This window comes from Phycomyces blakesleeanus, assembly GCF_001638985.1.
Source record: "Phycomyces blakesleeanus NRRL 1555(-) unplaced genomic scaffold PHYBLscaffold_10, whole genome shotgun sequence".
In the NCBI taxonomy this organism is placed as follows: Eukaryota; Fungi; Mucoromycota; class Mucoromycetes; order Mucorales; family Phycomycetaceae; genus Phycomyces; species Phycomyces blakesleeanus.
The window spans coordinates 1,287,077-1,302,270 of NW_017265143.1; the positions used below are offsets into that span (position 1 = coordinate 1,287,077).

Below are 15,194 nucleotides of genomic sequence, written 5' to 3' on the forward strand. Positions count from 1 at the left end.
CAATGGACTACGGCCCAAATTGGTGAATGTGATAGATGTTTGTGAGACGAACGATATTGATATTCTTTTTGTTACAGAGACTTTCCTGCCTGAGAGCGCCCCTGCTCTCCAGTGCCCTTGGACCCAGATACACAACTTTGCCATTCCAACAACGTCACCATAGCCAATGGATGGCATCTTGCTACTTATAAGGCCAGATTTTCCTCATCATGTACACCCCCTTCCAATCATTAACCCCCACGTTGTATCATGTAGGATCGATCCCTATACTATACACTGCGTATACCTCCCACCACGATTGACATCCTCTGAGTGTCAAGCACGGCTGGCATTGTTACCCGTTGACAACTTCACCATTGTTTGCGGAAACTTCAACACTTGACTACACCACATGACTGGAGACACTCGAGGAGGACTACGAAGTGAAATTATGGCAAACTGGATTAGCAGTAAGGATTTAACATTGTGGAATTTGGAGTTGGCCTTTGGCATCCCAACATACGAGAGAGTCCATACATCTGGTGGGGTCTTCAAAAGTATTATCGATTTCTTCTTGTTGCGAGAGGAGCAATTCCATGATATGCAGATGAAAATCCATGACGAACTCGCCCTGGACTCTGACCACCACCTTTGTGAGCTATTCTTTCAGCCTGTGTTCATACCACAGCTCCTGACAGAAAACTCAGTCTGTCAACTTTGGAAGCTTCAACGACTGGAAATCAAAGAGGTCTACAAAAAATACCAAAGACGATTTGAAGTGGGTTCAGATACACTTCAACAAGAGATTCAACAAACCCTGGAAGACACTTCCATATTGTGCCCTGTTGTCTTGGAGGCCTATTCACAACGTCTCAATGAGACGATCTATAAGGCTTTGGATGATTCTGTTGGGCGAGTGTCACCACGACCAAAAGTTTGGAAGAACTTTTGGAATGCCGAATTACAACACCTAGCTGACCAGCGTCAAGAACTTTACCATTGGCAACGCCGGGTAGGCAATGACTTTGAACGTATTAAAGCCCATGCTGAGTATGTTGCAGCAAACCAAGATCTGCAAACAGCAGTTTGGGCGGCACGACAACAAATCTGGTATGATTTCTGTGACAAAATCCAAAAGGCTCCTTCAGAGATGGTGAGCACGTTAAAGAGAATGGAGATTTGGTGACGATCTCCGATTTTTCTGACATCTCCAGAAGGACCACTTACAGTTGCTAATAATATGATTGACCACCTTGAAAATGTTTTTGGTGGATCTATGAAAATACGGACTGAACTGGCGGTTACACCAATGGAGAGGGAAGTACCATGGGACGTAGACCAAGTCAAAGAAACTATTCGTCGTTTTCCACGATGGAAAGCACCAGGTATTGATCATATTAGGGCAGAGATTCTCAAGCCTCTTGTATCAACTCTAGGTTCTCTACTCCACATGCTCTTCAAGCTGTGTTGGTGATGGTCGTGGACGCCTGTCGCATGGAGAATGGCACAGGTGGTACCTATCTACAAAAGCAAAGGAGCGCACGCAGATCCCAGCAGTTATAGGCACATCAGCTTGACCTCGGTGTTTAGGAAGCTTTTGGAGCAATGCCTGGCTGAGGAACTCCTTTTGACCATACCAGAGTTAGACATAGCCCAGGGAGGATTCCGCGCTAGCCGCAGTACCCTAGACCAGGCTCTCTGTCTCCACGAACTAATGAGGCAATACTCTGTTCCCGACCCTGAGCGAGAGCAAGCGCTCAAACCACCATTTGTTGTCTTCTGTGGTGATCCAGACACTTGGTTGTTGGATTTATTACATCTAAGAACATATTCCTATTATTATAGTAAAACAGCTATCATTACAAGAACAAATGAATAATTTATTTATTTTACTTATGGTAAATCAATAAGACCAATAATTAATTACAGTAAGTACTGTAATTATGACAGCTCAGTAAGCACTGAGTTAATATGAGGACACTGCAATTAGATTAAATTATAAACATAGCAGTACCAGCTCTCTAATATCTAAATGAACTCAGACTTAAGAAATTAAGATGTGACTGACAAAGCAGATCGTGTTTTGATATAAAAAGGACAACTTTGTATTCTTTAATAAAGACAACCTATATACAGTCTCAAAGTATTCTTATATACGTCTCAATCTTTTTACTGTTGATTTTATTCTATAAAACTTCACATCTTCCTAAACATCAAAGCTGTATATGATAGTGTGGATCGTAATGCCATATGGGACTCGTTGCGACCTTTTGTGTCGGAACCATTGCTAGTGCTACTTCAAAATTTATTTAACAATATTATTGTTAATGTAGTGATGAAAAATGTAGCGTCCCATGGTGTTATGCCGAGACATGGAGTCCTGCAGGGTAGTATACTTTCACCTTTCTTATATTCAATTTTTATTGATACCCTACCACGTTTACTTTGGGGAGTCTCCACCCAACCATACTACGTTTGCATTCCCTCTCCCTCGTTAACAAGGTCCCTTCAATTGTCCTCATAATGTACGTACGCATTTAACAGCCCAACAGCCACTCCTTTGTCACTATTGGAGGAGCTTAGGACCATCACCTGTAATGTGTCCAGTGTTTCCAGGACGGAGGGGGATGCACCAGACTATCTTCCTATGTCAATGGCTCCTATCAACTGTCTTCTGTACGCTGACAATGTTGCCCTTATAGGCACACCCGACGATGTGCAAAAAATGTTGACTGTAGCCGAGACACATTCAAACCTTCTGGGGTATAAGTGGAGTCCATCCAAATACGAGGTCCTCAATGCCCCTCCTAATTCTTCTTTTTCTTTATATGGGAATACTCTTCCCACTTGCACTTCCTTTAAATATTTAGAATTTCCTTTTGCTAGCCAAGGGATAGATCGAGCCGACATGTTCCTTAAGTCGCAGCAAAAAGCTTGTGCAGCAACGCGTAAGCTTTGTAACTTGGGTGTACACATGAACGGTTTTGGTCTCCCTGCGGCTCTCAGAGCTTATCTCATTTTTATCCGCCCCATTCTTGAGTACGGCTTAGCCATTGTTCCTGCTAGCCAGAGTGACGTTTAGATCCTGCAGAAAGCCTAAAATATGTGTCTCCAGACATGTATTTGATGGCCTGATGCAACGATGGGAGTTGTTTATATCGCTGCATTAGCTGCTCTACCAAACCTATTCACCCGTTCCCGTGCTCTTCAAGCCAAATTTTTTCGTCGTGCTGAAACACTACCCTCAGACTCCCTGATCAAAGCTCTTACCACGCAGCTGGACCTTTCCAAAGAAAAAACGACATGGGGTGAGCTTCGTCGTAGTGTACTCTGGAAAAAGGCCCAATTGCTGAAAGAACATCAACCTCGGTTGAAGGACCCATTAAAAGAAGCTTATGTTTTACTGTGCCAAAAAGAAATCGACATGCAACTTGCGAGCGTTAACCGTCTGGTAACTGTTGCTAGAGGCTTTGCAAACCTGTCTGGGATCCAGTCTTACTACTGCCGTGCACTAGTTCAGAACGACGCCACCTAATCAAATGGCGAATTGCTTGGCTACCACCTACACCATCAGTCGAGTGCCAATGTGGCGCTATCAAGGGTAACCAAAACCACATGCTTATATGCCCCGCCACAATCACTCTCGTTCAAAAACTCTGGTCTTTGATGAATCCTGCTCCTCCCCCAGAGGTTCATCTCATCGACTATGATCTCAACTGTCTCCCTGGGTCTTTCAAATCGCCTGGTACGTGGTGCGATTGGTGGCCGTGCTTGCTTGCCTTGCTACGTGCTGTTGATCAAACCACCTCATCCTACAAACTGCCAGAAAAAAAAGCTCATGGTCAAATTCTCATCGACCTTGCAGCAAAATTCTGTGCCACAAAACCAACCCGTCCCCACCGCATCCCGCCGCCTACCCAAGAACTTGTTCCTGGTGATCCGCTCCCCCATTTTCTCTCCAAAATTTCCACCATTCCTCGTCAACCCCCTCCATCTGTGCCCGCCCGAAATTGTGCCTAGGAGGACTGACTTGGTCTGGTATCGTTGTGTATTCTGGATCCATAAATGGATCGTCCGAGTTTCTAAAAGGAATCCCTCTTTGGAGTTCCTATCCCTGCTGAAATCCGTTCCCAATTCTGGTGCCGTCAGTACCTAGTTACTTATTCTCGATTCTTTCATGTCATTTATTTTTCTTATATATTTATTTCACCTGTATTCTTACCAGCTGTATTATCTATTTTAGTCTTAGTCTTTCTAAAAGCCGTTTTCCCCCACAGGGGGTTTTTTACGTGCTCTCTTACTTTTTTGCTGACTATTCATCTTTGTCTCTGTCATTGTTGTATTTGGGATACTTTAACATCCGATATCATATACGAACCCAGACAGAAGTACCTGTCAAAGAGGTCGTTATAAATGATTATCCAATATGAAGTCCTATCTGAAACATAAGAGCAATATGTCTGATCCATCATTGGATCATCTTCAAGAAGTACTTAAACTATTATCGCAAAGCCGTTATGATGACTCATATCCAGGGTGACTGGATATATCTCAATAAATATAAATACCATAGAGAAAATAACTTTTATTAAGATAATTGGATTTGACTAAACATCTCTTATCAATAAAAAAGAGTCTCAAAGTACTTGTCGTCCCAACCTCTCCTATTTTCCATATATAAATATAACAGTCATGCGTGTTCCATATTTTTCTTTATTTATCCTTCACTTTGTACATATTTTTTTATTCCACCTCATATTTAAGGGGTTACTTTTATTATTTTCATTTATTCTTCAGTTCTCATCGGGTAGCCAATATGCTAAAATGCGCAAAGCCTAGAAAAACCCACAATAAAATATTTTCACCTGTCCACCCTTATTATTTTCCATGCCTATTGTATTTCTTACATATCAAAATAAAAGCCCACGGTAAGGGATATAAACCGGTGATCTCGGGATATAGAACACCTGTACAGGCGTAAACGTTGACTCTAAGAATGCGTTTTTTTTCTTGTAGTGTTTGATGGAAATCCATTGCCAGAATATTGGAAAACCGTATTTGAAAAGCTTAAATGATTGCGTCTAAGTTAAATCGATTTCCATACTCGAGTATTATCATTTAGAAACGAGTAGATACTATTATGTGGAAATATTGAATTTATTTTTTAATTTCTATAAACACAGATAGTAAGATTGATCACATTTACCTCAATCTTGTTGAAAAAACAAAAACAAAAAAAAACAAAATGGGTGGATCATGGTTTGTATTACATTTTTTTAAAGAGCTATTGTTATTGTTGTCGTTGGTCTTTTTATTCTTATTCCGTTTCAAGTCCCATGATCTGAGCTACCATCCTTGGCCCCATTGACCAGTTGCCAATTGTTATTGCCGCAATAGAGTAAGTGATAGTAGAAAAAAGGAGAAGAACAACCATGACCAAGTTGGCTTTCCCCCACCAAGCCTCGTATGAATTACGACTACCTACACAGCAGCATGCCCCAAGAATCCAAATTGGAGGTAATACCCTAAATCCGCCGAGTAAATTACACTCCATATTTTCTATTTATTTCCTTTTCTTTTCTTTTTTTCTTACCATCCGAACAAGAACATCATGGCCGCTAATGGAAACTGGCGCTCGGTATCATACATTCTAATAGGAGAAGGCTGTCTATCGATTATAATTGCCTGGTATCCACGAGATTGGTATGTTCCTCTAGGAGACAGATAAGGGTTTGTTGGAGAAGGATAGTACTGGCCACGGTTGTCATATGGTGCTGATGCTGGTGCTGATGGGGCTAATTCAGGGAACACAGCCTGATGAGCACTCGACTCTGACTCTGAATAGGAGGGAGGAGGAGGGTTGTACTCTGATGGATTATGTTGAGAGTGTTTGTCCATTGTGAGAAAGAGATGAATATAAAAGGCGATCAGTACTTGCGGCAAGAAATGCTCAACTGCGGTAATCACAAGGTGTTACATAGACAAACGTCATGAATGACAGTCACATAGCACACACCACATTTATACTGACTGACCAGATCAAGCCGCCCAGTGCATTAATTAACATTATTTTGTGTGCCTTGTCCCATGCCATAACTCAATTTATTCCATTGTTCTTGTCCGCTTGCTTACATATTATTACTTTTTAATGCAACATTTTCGGATATTCAATTGCAAATATCAAAAACCCAAGGATTGTGACTGTTACAGAAAGAGCCTTTAACATAGCTTTTCGTTATTAACAATATTAAGGTTTTTTGAGCCATAGGATGTAAAACAAAAGGGGTAACAATATTAAATACCAGCATAATCACTTAATTCATTTATATAATTGAAGGGAGATGTTGATTAGGGCGACTAAATAAGTATCTTCTATAGTGCTACAGCTAAATTTTGATAGCAACGGACAGAAGAAAAAAAGTATATAATTTAAAGGTTTTACAAAGTTCTTTTTCAATCATTTTTGAGTATTAGTTGTACACTTTGAGGCGAAAAACAAGATACTAATGTAACGTGCTAATAAAAGAAAACCAATATATACTTAGCACGTTAATTTTATTCAATTTTTATTTATTTATTCAGCTGTAAATGCTTTTAGGAGTAGCTCTAAAACAAAACAAAGATATCTATTTAGAATGCCTTGTCTTGTCTTGTCTTGTCTTGTCTTGTCTGGTCTTGTCTGGTCTTGTATAATGTACTAGTATACAAACGTAACAATGAGAGTAAATAGCGTCAGAATTATTATGAAATAAATAGGAGGAGCAAGGGTCCAGAAGAATTAATCCAACAATTATGCCTTATGTTTATTCAAGCAAGGTCATGGTGCTATCAAGAATAAGCATTTTTCCAATACTTTATTGCGTGCCTGCCGATCTTTTTTCTTTTTTCTTTTTTTCAAAGCACACCACGAGATTTAAGGATCTTAACAAATAGACATAAGTACGTACTCTATGTTTGATAAAGTTTTTTTTCCTGACTCGACTTAAGTTTGACAGATGTGTTCGATCGATTTCCTTGGTTTGAATCCAATGCCACAATTATACACGTGAGGTATTGGGATAGGAGAGTAATATATCTTAAAGTTGTATTGTATTGCAGTGTATTGTATTGTATTATTATTATTGTTAGATAAAGATTCCCATAAGTATCAAACAAGAGCATAGTACCAAGAGATCAGCATAACTATCGATTCGGAATATACGACTAGTGTTTGGAGAATAACAGATTTTGATTCACAATTCAAGGTTACTGCTAATCCAGATATTATCTAAAGATTTGTTCGGTTAGTTAGACCCTCTAAATATACGTGAGTTTATGTATAGTCAGGTCAATATATTTACAACAAAAAATACAAATTAGAATATAAAGATTATGCGATTGATCCATGATTCTGTCGAATTCCCTGTAAATCACACGTGAGCTGTCCCTTATTTAAGCACGTTAGCATGACATGCCTTTTTATTATTTTTTATAATATAAACAAGTATTTGGAATTGAAACCGCATAATGTTTGATATTACATATAAATATATGTAAGTATGGGTCAGCACACACACAAATAATACTAATAATAAAGGTGGAATAAGCCTTTGTGATGATATATGATTCAGTGGGTAGTAAAATTGTATTGAGGTAGATATTGTCAAGTCTCTTGTTATACGCATTTTGTTGGCCACAGGAGTCGATCCACACGCAATGTTCCTGGTGTTGAATGCCCCGGGTATGCCACGCTAGATTTTTCACTTTCTTTTCCAACCACCAAGGATATAAATAATAATATATGAAACTCTCTGCATGTCATATGAATCCGCCGCCCTACCATTTTCTGCCATTTTAAGCACCAAAAAACCCCCAAGTCCCCCTTGCATGGTAGCCCTTTCCTAACCCACCCCCCCCCCTTATTAAGATTTACTGTAGGCTCACAGTCATAAACAAGAGAAAACAGTGTTGGCTATGAGCCGCTATCCTACCGCCTTCTCTTTCTTCTCCATTTCTCTTTTCTTCCCTTTCATAGGTTACACTGCAAACTGATATTCACCCTTGAACCCCCATTCTCCCTCTCTTCTGCATGGTTGCTTATTGGTACTCTACAGACGGAATTGACCAGCGTAGGCTATCAAATCGACATCTTTCTATTCTAGACGAGGCTTTTAAACAACAGCGACGAGTGGAGATATATGATGAAGACGCTTTCGGGCCAGAGGTACTTGCAACTGCTTGCCCTCACCTAGGGACAATGACAGCTGGCTTATTACACTATGGTTTATACCGTCAGCCTTCGCTGTGGGATGCCTGTGACAGCAGTCTAGAGACACTTCTTCTGATGGACTGTGGAGATGGTGCTGACCAGGATTCCAAGGGATTGTCGAGTGATTGGTATGAAAATAGTTGTGGGCTGCTGGACACGCCTGCTATTGAGATACCTGATTCTGTCCACAGTCCAGATCACCATGCAATGATGCGGACAATTCCTCAAGGTACAAATCCGTCGAGCCTGTTTTCCAACTACCAGTCAGTACCTGATCGGCCACAGTCACATCTACACGATAGTTCTTACATCTGTTGCATTATAAGCTAATCCCATTGAGCACTGCATTTGGAATAAAAGTTTGGATTGAAAATAGTTTTACATTAACAATATAAATAATTATACTATAAAACCTGAACTGTAACAATCGGTTCTTTTAATAAAATATGTGTTGGTAACATTATTGGTTGACATTGCATATTTATTTTACTAAAAAGAAAATGGCTTATAGTAAAAAAGAAAGAAAGAAAGAGAAGTATTTTCAATATATATATACTTGTGTTTTACTAAACCCAAGTTTATTTTTAAAAAAGCAAAAAAAAAGAAACTCTATTTTGAAAGGATGCAGATGTTGAACAAGTCTTCACAGTCTCACAGTCACGTCATTCATTTATATTAATTCATTGAATTAAAGAGAAGGACATACGGTAAAACACACTATACAAGGCACATTTCAATATTGTTTAAAGAATAATAAAAAATAACAAGTCAGTACATCTGATGCGCAAAAAACGGGAGATAAAAACTTACACTGTAAAGATGCATGAAAGAGTTGTATCAATCATACAGAAGAATATTGATGGCCATGGTTGGTTTTAGGCTGGCACACAAAAACATCACGGCGCTGATTGTTGTTTCGTGCAGAAAACAAGATGCCTAAAAGATTCTGTGTAGCCATAATGTTGCGATTCCACACAATATTGCAAGTGGTTTCTTGGCACTGCAATATTGTGTATACTCTTCGCTTCAAATTGCTGTTGACTAAATTTTCTAAATTTATCTTCTTGCTTTCATTGCATACTTGGCTGGTCAGGTATTCATCTAACATGTACATCATGTTCTTGCTGCATTTTGTTTTCAAGTCTTCTCGACAAGACGGACAGATGCTGTTTTATTTCCCCTGGGGACGTGGTTGAACATACCATCTCCAAAATCAATGATAGTTTTTAAGGGAGCCTCAGTATGGTCAGCGGGGGCAGGAGGAAAGTATTTATTCTCGTGCTTATGGGATGTCGTATATTAAACGCTTGCAAATCTCATCCAGTCCTTTCTGCTTCCGCAATAGCATTCAAATTTTGATTTGGATGACTTAGAGGTGTATCAGTATAAAATAAATTGACCAAATGGCATATTTTACACTGACCAATTACCCTGGCTATAATATTTTGGAATGGTAAAGTAAAAACCGAGTCGATCTTTATATACTTTTAAAAAATCTGCTTCGTTTGTGGTTTTGAACGAGCTCAAATCAAATGTCTTCAAATAATCATCCAGATGTTCCTTCTTATATACTGTACATCATTAAACCCACAAAGATGATAATATTCGTTCACGCTTGTCGTTCTTTGTCTCCCGGATGTATCGACAGTGGTAATAATATCACAAACACCAGGGTCAATAGCCCAAACCTGACAATCTTTGTCAATATCGTCGATGTAATCTCCAGGTTATTTTTTAGCAGGCGCTTCCTTTTTCTTCTTGACGGCACGGGAAAACAGAAAACAGATGGAATAACCGTCGGTAGTTATTACGTTGCTAAATACGAATTGATTTTAGTCAAACATTCTTCAAAATAGATAAATAAAAAAATATATAGAAATCTATACCTGAATCGGTTTTTTCCCGTTGAAAGACTGTTTCTTGCAGGGAATCCTAACTTTGAAAAGTTGAAAAGCTGATTATAAAAATCTGCGAGGATGGACTCGGTTTTTTTTACCTGCCGGATATCCTGCTACACCAGACGTTTTCACTAAATTCCAAAAGGCTTGCATATCAACCTGAATTGCCTTGTTTTGGGCACTGTATACAGGAGCAAGAACCCCCCCCCCCCCCCCCCCCCCCCCCCATAATCTCTAGGGTCTGTATACTTGACCGGAAAAAATGTCCTGTCTTTGATTCTTGCTTTAACCGTATTAATCAGAGTTTGTACTATGGAGATTTGCCGTGAAAACAGTGCGTTTAATTTTTCCAGGATCAAACGTCTTGTCAGAATTAATGGATTACAAGGTTTGCTCTTGCAAAGAACGAAGCTTCTTTCTGCCCAATGCATGTACAAACTGAACATCTTGAAGCTTGCGGTAAATATACCCTTTTGAGGCAACTTTTGAAGGTATATTCTCTGTGATGTATACTTTCTTATGTACTTCTTCCGAAAGAAAGTGAAGGCATCTGAAGAAAAGACGAGACTGAGCATAGGGCGTTCTACATTTGCATGTATCAGGTTGATGGTAGACCATAGAGTAAGTAACATTTCGGCAATCTCCCTGTTATGCGTGGTATTGGGAACAGATGAGGGCTATTGAGGATCCGGACCTTCTTTTTTGTGATATATCTAATACGCCAAAGCTTTTTGTGAAGCAATTGGGAGCTCTTTGCATCAATTAATATAATTCGAATCTGACATAGTGCTCAGAAAATAGCGTAAATATCTTCGCTCGTAGTTATCATGTATATAATCTTTAGTTGAAGTTTCGTATTGTTTGGCAACTATATTCAGAACACTAAAGTATTCAATGCTTTTGAATTGCTCGCAATTAAAAGTTGTCATATTGCAAAAAAAAAAAAAAACATCAAGATATTCTGATATGTATCGTAGTGCTTTTTCCCATTATTAGTTATTACAGCAAAAATAGAAACGAATAGACACCAGTTAATGATTGGAATTGAAAGGCCATCAGCAAGCATTTTTATGAATAGAGAGTTGACAAAAAGAACACTAGCATATAGAGCTTTGTTGATATAGTCTACCAAGCAAACTAGTTCTTGAACGAACCCATGATTATTGCAAATATTCTTTAAGGACGTCTTGATAAAGAATGTTCAATTCTTTCATCGGACTCGTATTAAGACTCCTTCACTCTTCTGTTGGGACACATCTTGACTTTTGACTGCGCATGAGTGATTAGATTGCAAGAAGAACACTGCTTTACGTTCTAAATTGTAGCAAAGCATCTTATCTTTTTCTTTTGAATTTTTGAGATGTTTTTGGCCTCAATGAGGGAGCTTCCTCTGCATCTGTAGTATTAAAAAAGAAAACAATCGTTAAATAATTGAATATTATAAAAGTACATTGTATCTTACCTTCATCTACCTTATTTTCCTTACTTGACCGCCCCGTATGTTGTGATTCTGACTCTTCATCAATAAAGTACACATAAAACCCCAATTCAAAGTTGCTCTTTATTGGGCTTTTAAAGATTTCGATGTTGATAATGCATATACGCTTTATATAATATAGTTTTGGCGAGCAGAAATCGACAGGAAAGGACGAAAAGAAGAAACAATCGACAATGCGAGCGCATCTCTTAGAGTTTGAGTCAACAAATACAATTTCTTAACATAAAAGACGGTTTTATTGTATGCCCTCTTCTTAAAGTCTTTTACCATTTTTGATAAGATTTCTTTTCTGTTTGTAAGAAGCATTTTTTATTAAGCTTGGGAGGTCTGGTGACACCCAAAAGAAGATAATCAGAAGAGTGATCATAGCGTTTGTTTGGAAGGCTTTTTAGCTTTTTCAATATTTTTCGGGTGTTTTTTGTTTTTGTAAATTATGGAAAATATAAGTTTTAGTTTTAAAGGAGAGGATTGAGGACCAACTCTTGGCACATGTGGGTTAAGGTCTTGCGAACCGTACCAACAACAGCAGAAGGAACAAATGGTGAGTCGTCAAAGATGGAAGTCCAGTAATGAGGCCATATAGCAAGAAGAGTGCATCCAAAGACAGCAGAAGGGGGAATGGACGAGTTCAAGAAAGAGGGAAAAGAGAAGAAGTGAAAAGCGTTGTGTAGTGCGGTTGGGGTAGGTATTGTACTAAATAATTCCACACATGCCGATCCACACCGCGTTTTTGAGAGAACAAGTGAAGAAGAAGTGGTCTTGAGAGTCGGGGGAGAGAGAGCAAATAGAGTGGGTAGGAGACGGAAAAACGAGCGGAAGCAAAGAGTGAAGAAGGGCTCGACAGGAAATCTTGTCGGGAAGGCTACGGAACCAAATGTTGCGAGCCACAAAGGGAAGAGGAAAAGACCAAAATTTGCGCCAATGACGAGAGCTAAGAGGGGAATCAGGATAGCTAGTACGGACGATATGGTGGGAATACAGCCCGCAGAAAGTGCGGGTGGAAAGTTGTGCCCAAGTTTGAGAAGGTACAAACGCATGGGAGAAAGGGAACAAGTCAATGGAGGTGTCACCTCGAATTGGTAAGGACGGATATTTCTCGGCAAATTCACGAGGAGAGCAACAAGCACAAACGATGATCGGATGCAATAGAGGGTGCTGAGTTGAACTCGACCAAGGAACTTGTTAATAACACGAGAGCGCCAATTGCGGCTGGGGATAAAGATTGACCGTAGCAACGCCAGGGCAGAGTCAAAGGCATAGATTTGGGAAATCAAGAGATCTTTCCAGGATAGGGGAAAGCGTCGCGTGAGAGACAGGGACTATGGTAACAGCTGAGAGAGCCAAACAAGGCAAATAGTCGGATCTACTACGACAACATCAAAGTTGTGCGGCAGACGGTCGATGCCAGCGAAGACTGAGTGCAGAAGGGAGGTAAGATCCCGCCGTCCAGAAGGACACATTCTTGGAAATAGAAGGAGGAAGAGGGGAGAAAGAGAAGGGAGTGACGCCTGTAGCAAGCCGGACATCCAGCGCGGCACCGAACCAGGCGGAGAACAAGGAGCGCAGACAATAGGCTAAAGCCAACGAAGTTGTAGAGTGCTCTGCTACACCTTAGGATCGATGATACCAAATTCACCTTGCAGGCGTAGAAGGCAGAAAGTATCCAAAGGAATCGGAGAGAAGATGCCACGCTGAAGGAAATCACCCACGATGGACCAGATCTTCTGGAAGAAGGGCATAGGCAGAGAGACCAGACGTAAAACATGCCAAAGCTGAGAGAGTACGAGAGATGTTAGAATGGTGGCGTTACCCCGAAAGGAGGGAGAGCGCGGGGCGCGGGGGTTGCAGATGTCCTCAATCTTTTGGAGAAGAGATGGTCAGAACGAGTCCCATTGAGCCTTGGAGTGAATCAACGGAAAGCCAAGATAACGGAGAGGCGCGGGAAAAGTGCGGTCATACCAATCGGTAGTTTTATGACTACGAAGAGTGGAGGACCATTCAGGAAGAGGACTGCCGGAAAGTAAGAAAGCTTGCATTTTGTGGATGTCGATACGCGCATTGGATGTTGCGGAATAGGCGGTGAGATGTGTGTGGAGTCAGGAAAGGTGAGCATGATCTGGGAGAAATACCAGAAGTTCGTCGGCGTAAGCTAGAAGTTTAATAGGAGGAAGAGTAGCCACACTACCAGGGTCAGAAGGTCAAAAAACGAAGAAGGATTGGTCATCTATCACTAGTCGCAACAAAGGTTCAAAGGCCAAATTGAAAAAGATGGGAGAGAGAGGATCGCCTTGACGGAGACAACACAATTGTATGAGAGAGCGAGAGAGGAAGCCATTAACATTGATCTGATTCTGTGTGGAGAAAAACAATTTGGTGATACAAGTTATTATAGATGGAGGAAAGCAAAAATAATTGAGAACTCGGCGCAAGTATTCTAGGTGGACTCGGTCATACGCCTTCTCCTGATCAAGAAGAAGACCCACACCAGTCGAGCTTTCCTTGATAGGCTTCTAATCACACACTGTAGGAAATGGCAGGATTTATAACTCCATACTAATAACAAGTTACGAATTCGTAACTCACGCTATTTAAATGTCAGTTTTTAAAATATCGACATAGAAACAAGTTAAGCCCATGTAATTGTAGTTCAAAAAAGACTTTTTCTTGAGACTGAATAAATATCCTAAAAGGACTTTAAACAGAATTTACCTATTCATAAAGATAATTGTTTATTTTTTCAATGAGAACAACTAAGTTTCTCCACAGTTCTGCCCCAGAGATATCTACTCTATTACAATAGTAAGATTTCACACTATAATTAATATCGTCATGATTTATGCATGAGTATTGGTGATCTCACCGAAGTGGGAATCTAAAACAGAGTTAACATACGAGACATATATTTAATATCACAATTCCATGTAAAACAAAGTATATCTCAAACTTCGATAATCACAGAGATTACAAGTGCTGACACTACTGCTATACGAACTCACTATAAATAGAGCAACTTTCTTTATTTTCAATAAAGAAGAATTAACAATCTGGTCATTACTGAAATTTGTCTATTTTGATTTTTTATTATTATTATTTTCTGAGCAATTAAGCTCGGATTCCTCATCTTCATTGATACCAACATTGAATAATTCTATCTCCTCGTTTACGCTGCAAAACGAGCAATGTTTCCATTAATACTGGCTTTTGTGTTCCATTGTTTGTATGCTTAATACATATTGTGTCAATATGTAGGCTTTTTTTGGTTTGAGCCAAAGTGTAAAGAATTCTGAGATTAACGCAATTTTCTTTTCGTGCACAGCATAAAATTAACCCGAAACCTCAAGTTTACTATCATATTGTTTTTATTCACAAATAAGATTCGAAAATATTGATAATTAAATATTAGCAACCTTCGGGGAAAGTGTAATTGCACATTTCATTTCCACACCAAATATAGCAGCAATTTTTTTTACACTAAAATAAGTGTGATATGTCGGGATTGGAAGTTGCCTTTGAAGCGGCTGGAAGATATCACAAGAGTAGTTTTTCAGAAGAATAAAGATAATGTTTTATT

At 39.5% G+C, this 15,194-nt stretch overlaps 8 protein-coding genes across 8 annotated transcripts; 4 read left to right on the forward strand and 4 right to left on the reverse strand.

Annotated features, from left to right (window-relative positions):
- Positions 1 to 71: 71 nt before the first annotated feature.
- Positions 72 to 332, reverse strand: PHYBLDRAFT_145438 (hypothetical protein; the record flags this gene model as incomplete). The annotated part of the gene is made up of 2 exons (XM_018431439.1): positions 72 to 181; positions 287 to 332. 2 exons carry the CDS (start codon positions 330 to 332, stop codon positions 72 to 74), a joined length of 156 nt encoding a protein of 51 aa, XP_018292014.1.
- A 59-nt stretch (positions 333 to 391) lies between these two features.
- Positions 392 to 1,165, forward strand: PHYBLDRAFT_64923 (hypothetical protein; the record flags this gene model as incomplete). The annotated part of the gene is made up of 1 exon (XM_018441373.1): positions 392 to 1,165. The coding sequence occupies one exon, from the start codon at positions 392 to 394 to the stop codon at positions 1,163 to 1,165; it is 774 nt and encodes a 257-aa protein (XP_018292015.1).
- Positions 1,166 to 1,219: 54 nt separating this feature from the next.
- On the forward strand, positions 1,220 to 3,061 carry PHYBLDRAFT_145440 (hypothetical protein; the record flags this gene model as incomplete). The annotated part of the gene is made up of 4 exons (XM_018431440.1): positions 1,220 to 1,449; positions 1,570 to 1,782; positions 2,313 to 2,366; positions 2,524 to 3,061. The coding sequence occupies 4 exons, from the start codon at positions 1,220 to 1,222 to the stop codon at positions 3,059 to 3,061; spliced, it is 1,035 nt and encodes a 344-aa protein (XP_018292016.1).
- A 60-nt stretch (positions 3,062 to 3,121) lies between these two features.
- Positions 3,122 to 3,999, forward strand: PHYBLDRAFT_145441 (hypothetical protein; the record flags this gene model as incomplete). The annotated part of the gene is made up of 2 exons (XM_018431441.1): positions 3,122 to 3,459; positions 3,495 to 3,999. The coding sequence occupies 2 exons, from the start codon at positions 3,122 to 3,124 to the stop codon at positions 3,997 to 3,999; spliced, it is 843 nt and encodes a 280-aa protein (XP_018292017.1).
- A 1,227-nt stretch (positions 4,000 to 5,226) lies between these two features.
- PHYBLDRAFT_77887 (hypothetical protein) lies at positions 5,227 to 5,877 on the reverse strand (the record flags this gene model as incomplete). The annotated part of the gene is made up of 2 exons (XM_018443308.1): positions 5,227 to 5,504; positions 5,573 to 5,877. The coding sequence occupies 2 exons, from the start codon at positions 5,875 to 5,877 to the stop codon at positions 5,297 to 5,299; spliced, it is 513 nt and encodes a 170-aa protein (XP_018292018.1). The 3' UTR covers positions 5,227 to 5,296.
- A 2,170-nt stretch (positions 5,878 to 8,047) lies between these two features.
- Positions 8,048 to 8,557, forward strand: PHYBLDRAFT_145443 (hypothetical protein; the record flags this gene model as incomplete). The annotated part of the gene is made up of 1 exon (XM_018431442.1): positions 8,048 to 8,557. The coding sequence occupies one exon, from the start codon at positions 8,048 to 8,050 to the stop codon at positions 8,555 to 8,557; it is 510 nt and encodes a 169-aa protein (XP_018292019.1).
- A 511-nt stretch (positions 8,558 to 9,068) lies between these two features.
- PHYBLDRAFT_145444 (hypothetical protein) lies at positions 9,069 to 10,743 on the reverse strand (the record flags this gene model as incomplete). The annotated part of the gene is made up of 5 exons (XM_018431443.1): positions 9,069 to 9,373; positions 9,430 to 9,508; positions 9,805 to 9,947; positions 10,224 to 10,306; positions 10,511 to 10,743. The coding sequence occupies 5 exons, from the start codon at positions 10,741 to 10,743 to the stop codon at positions 9,069 to 9,071; spliced, it is 843 nt and encodes a 280-aa protein (XP_018292020.1).
- Positions 10,744 to 12,078: 1,335 nt separating this feature from the next.
- Positions 12,079 to 13,736, reverse strand: PHYBLDRAFT_145445 (hypothetical protein; the record flags this gene model as incomplete). Its single annotated transcript, XM_018431444.1, has 4 exons — positions 12,079 to 12,942; positions 12,991 to 13,197; positions 13,234 to 13,482; positions 13,554 to 13,736. The coding sequence occupies 4 exons, from the start codon at positions 13,734 to 13,736 to the stop codon at positions 12,079 to 12,081; spliced, it is 1,503 nt and encodes a 500-aa protein (XP_018292021.1).
- Between the last annotated feature and the right edge of the window lie 1,458 nt (positions 13,737 to 15,194).